The sequence below is a fragment of the Topomyia yanbarensis genome, chromosome 3 (genome assembly GCF_030247195.1).
Source record: "Topomyia yanbarensis strain Yona2022 chromosome 3, ASM3024719v1, whole genome shotgun sequence".
Taxonomy (NCBI): domain Eukaryota; kingdom Metazoa; phylum Arthropoda; class Insecta; order Diptera; family Culicidae; genus Topomyia; species Topomyia yanbarensis.
In genome coordinates, this window is record NC_080672.1 from 396,991,590 (window position 1) to 396,995,773 (window position 4,184).

General features: G+C 38.3%; 1 protein-coding gene across 2 annotated transcripts; it reads right to left on the reverse strand.

Moving 5' to 3' along the window:
• Positions 1 to 1,281: 1,281 nt before the first annotated feature.
• Positions 1,282 to 3,896, reverse strand: LOC131690988 (DCN1-like protein 3). 2 transcript variants are annotated; one of them, XM_058977108.1, is made up of 4 exons: positions 3,823 to 3,896; positions 3,034 to 3,478; positions 2,831 to 2,962; positions 1,282 to 2,761 (listed from the first exon to the last, which is right to left on the reverse strand). In XM_058977108.1, the coding sequence occupies exons 2-4, from the start codon at positions 3,152 to 3,154 to the stop codon at positions 2,091 to 2,093; spliced, it is 924 nt and encodes a 307-aa protein (XP_058833091.1). In that variant the 5' UTR covers positions 3,155 to 3,478; positions 3,823 to 3,896; the 3' UTR covers positions 1,282 to 2,090. The 2 variants fall into 2 exon arrangements, with proteins under 2 accessions (XP_058833091.1, XP_058833090.1); XM_058977107.1 differs by having other exon boundaries at positions 2,831 to 2,968.
• Between the last annotated feature and the right edge of the window lie 288 nt (positions 3,897 to 4,184).

A 4,184-nucleotide genomic window follows, 5' to 3' on the forward strand; every position in this document is an offset into this window, starting at 1 on the left:
TTCCATTCCCACCCCAGAACGTCAACACCAAGCGATGGGAATTAAGCAGACCCCTTCCGGAATCGCAACGACTATCCTCGGGGGATGAGAGTAACCGGGAACCCACAAATAGTAACACAAATAACCAACATCTTACATGTAACGAATAAGAACTTACATGTAACGATGAGTTTATTTTCCCCTGGAGCTACATGCTCTTAAAAGTTGATCTATGCCGTAATGGAACATGCTTTTAGATCCCATCAAAACATCTCTTCAATTGACTTTCAATACCAAGTAGAGGCGCATTCCCAATCATCTATATTGATTGATGGCCTATATAAAATATATGTTGCAAAATGAAAAAGCTTCTGTGTTTATTTGGTCTTATCCATTCACATTGTGAAAATTGAAATCATAAGTTTCATTTTTAACTGGAAAATACTATCCACGACGAACAGGAGTGCAAACAATGCTTATTATCTCCAACAACCAATTAATTGTAACGAACTGTTTCAAGCGTATGCTGAAACTGTCACTTTCCTTATTTCCCCTTGTTTGTATCAACCTCCACATCCCAAAATGTTATCCAAAAACAAATTTGTCACACAAGTCCTACCTAATAAAAATGACTTTTTGTTTGACAATTATTACTTCTAAAAAACCAATAGCTATGTTGTTGTCATATTTTATTTCATCAGTGCTTTTATGGTCGTTATCGTTGCTCAGAATAATACAGTGGAGGAGAATAACTCCAAACCTTTAACACATTCCCTCTGATGCTAAAATTAATAAAAAAAAATCGCTGTGCAGCAGATAGTTCCATTAGTCGCTCCAACCTCAAAAATATTTCATATACCAGAGTCACAAAAAACTGGTTAAATTAATTTCAATCGTTAATAAAATTATACAAACTCATACTACATTACAAATTTCCAACAGATTTACAGAGTTGCTAAAATGTAAAAAATAAAATCGACAATCAAAATTCAAATTATTAACCGCCTCATCTCAGTTGCACCATTTTTTCTTATTCCAAAAGTCACCCCCATTAGTCACTTTCCATATTCCCTTAGTCGCCTAATGTGACAAAATTTGTCACCTTGTCTCTCACTTTAAGTGAGATGACTTGAAAATTTCCGATCACCTTAGTCACGTGAGATTTGTGTCACCTCACCGAAAGTGACCGTCAGAATAACCCCCTACCTCTTATATTCCTAATAATTGAGATAACAGTTCCTTATGATTCATTACTGCAACCTTTTCCAGTCAATCTACACTAAATGATAATAAAAGATGAAATTAAATTTTGTATTGATACTTTTGTTATATTTTTCCATTTTTCTAGATTTATCTTAAATAGAGCTTCACTAGTTGGTTTAAATTTAGCCTATAATGTTTCCAAGATTTTTTTTCTTTCTTTCGTTTTTAGAACTGTTTTCAACAAGGACATTTAACACACACATTTTTCAAATTAAGAAATGTACTTGTTTTCCGTTTCATTTGAGCTAAAATGTGAAAAATTCGGTTAAGTGCTTCTGCTGCTGTCTCACTTGGTATTTTTCTTTGTCGCAGGAAAAATATTTGTTGTTTGGCCGAAAAGCGTGTACATAAATTCCTTTTACTATTTCTCTCCATTTTTTCGATTAAGTCAATAACCTCTCGATATCAGTTTGCTGATATGAAATTTTCAATCCAGCGAAACGACTTCACGCAAAGCTGTCGAAATTTACATTCGTTTTATCCGATTAACTCACAGTAATTGTTTCTTAAAATCATAATTGTATTACGTTTAATTTAGATATCTATATATTCGTATAAAAAACAGATGTAAGAGTACTCATAGTCTTTAAAATTAAAAAAAAATTATTACGTTGAACAAATGATTAACATGTAAGTTGTTAAATATTTGTTTCCTGTTCGCATTTAGCGGGCCATCGAAACAGGTTTAAGGATATTCGCAAATTTCATTAAGTCATATTGCGACGGAAAATGGTAGCAAGCAACGAGATAAACTTAAAAGGGAATTCGCGCTGTTGCTAGAAATAAATAGTGAAACGCGTATTCGCTCAAAAGCACACGCTGCACACGAAGGCGTCGTTAGCAAAATACTATGAATTGAAGCCGTTATTGTTGTCGTCCTCCTCGTGACAATCGGAATCCTTCGGGGGGCCCTTGGCCTGCTTTATCCGTTCCTGTTCGTATTCGACAAAGTCGTCGAATAAGCTGGGCCACGCTTCGGTGTCATCATACTGTGTAATATCACAGGTTTCTACAAAGTTCAGAAACATGTTCCAGGTGTCCTTCGGGACACCCCGGATGTTCTGATGCTGCTCTAGGAAGTGCAACCATCGAGGTAAAATGTCCGGTGTGTGAACGGTGAACACGAGCCGCCACAAACTGATGGCCATATCAAGCGAAAGTATCCTTTGACCTGGCTCCAGTCCGAAGCGGAACGTAAATCTGTATAGCAGTTTAAAATCTTCCGAGTCATCCTTCAGCTTCTCGATGTTCTGTCTTAGCCGCGCTTTGATATCGTCGATACTGGCGGCGTTCATCTTCTGCAGGCCCTGGATAAATTCGGACTTTGTGAATTGACACATCTGCGATGCGTCCAGGCGCCACGCCAGCAACAAAATGGCGAAGTCATCCGGCTTATAACCTAGTTCACAGCACAGCCTTTCGATGCCCTCCGACAGGATTGCGTCCTCCTGTTCGTCCTTATACTCCTCGAACAGTTTGTTCAGATCGTTGTCCGAGATTTGCGTTGCGAGATCCTTCCCTGTAATTAGGCACACAATAAATGATTCGGCAGTTAAGTGAAACGCTTAAAATAGGATGAATAACTTACCTGGCAGATTGCTACCATCGGGCAGTGCGTTTCCGTTCAGTATACCGATCGGTTTCTTAAAACTGCCACTCTTCCGGTCTGAACCAAATCCAAGCGAAGGCATACGTATTGGACTGGCTGCCAGCAAGTCGGCTGTTTCTACAACAAAAACAATCCATTTGCATTAGCCCTTATCACCTGAAGTGCATAAAGTATAAACTCACCATGAATCGCCGATTCGGGATCCAATACGGCCGCTTCCGTTCCGGACACCAATCCAGTCGTTCCGACGCTGTTTGCTGCCGGATTCGGGGGTGCCTTGAAGCATGTCAAACAACTTCCCATCTTCTGCCTTCCCTTCACTCTATCTACTCGGCCCGAAGGTTGGTTCGGTTCAACCGAGAACTACCTGATTATTTGCGTCTAAGTCGAATTGCACGTTGGGTCCAACCGGAGGAATCGATACTCATCGTCCCGGGATGTTGTAATACCGTTGCTAACTGGTGTCAGGGGATAAAAATTGCATACGGGTTTCCAATGTCAACGTTTCTGCAGCGGAGACATTGTGGTAGTTGGCACACGGATGACAGCGGATCAATGGTTGGCACTCTTTAGAACAGTTGTTGGTTTACGGTGTCGTTTGTTTTGTGCAGTCTTTCTGAACGGTACCTGATACAGAAAAAAATGTTTAGCATGGTGGTGTACAAAATGACAAAAGTATGTTTAACGAGGAACAGATTCGAAATTCCACAACATTTCTATCATACTGAAAAAAAATCAGTCTCACAAAGGCAACAAAGCATTTTATTTTGCTTGAACATGTTGTACAAGAAAATGCGTGTAAACTAGTTTGACAGATGGTTCACTTGCAAGTACCAGAAAAATAAACCATTTTTCTCGATTGTACAGCTCATGTCACATCAATCACAAATCAATTAGACTAGTATTACGGTAATACACGCCCACAATAGTATTTGACACATTTTTAAATGGAAATTACAAATTTTCGGTACCTTTTCCAGATGTAGCAGCTTCCCAAATTCACTTCAATATTTTTCTTTTCCACTAATGACTGCAGATAGGGATGTCCGATTAGTTCTCGATTAATCGATCTAATCGATTATTATGGAAACTAATCGATTAATTATTAATCGATTAACGCATTTAATGATTATCGGATAATCGATTAGTTAGCGTCGATTATTAGTCGATTACTTTTTTGATACGTGTAAAATATCCATATTGTGCTGCCAATTGTAACTTTTAAATTCACTTCTAGGGGGTTTTGAAAAGCCATGAACTTACATTTTTATGATCATGTTTTACATTCACGATCATAGCTTTGAATAATTTGAACAAATCCGTTGGAAAGATT

What these genes read in the sequence shown, in the direction of transcription:
- LOC131690988 (XM_058977107.1), bottom strand. Translation starts at nt 3,154, where the DNA reads ATGGGAAGTTGTTTGACATGCTTCAAGGCACCCCCGAATCCGGCAGCA. An exon ending in TCCCGAATCGGCGATTCATG is followed by an intron (nt 2,969 to 3,033) that starts GTGAGTTTATAC and finishes TTTTTGTTGTAG; the next exon opens with AAACAGCCGACTTGCTGGCA. An exon ending in CGATGGTAGCAATCTGCCAG is followed by an intron (nt 2,762 to 2,830) that starts GTAAGTTATTCA and finishes GCCTAATTACAG; the next exon opens with GGAAGGATCTCGCAACGCAA.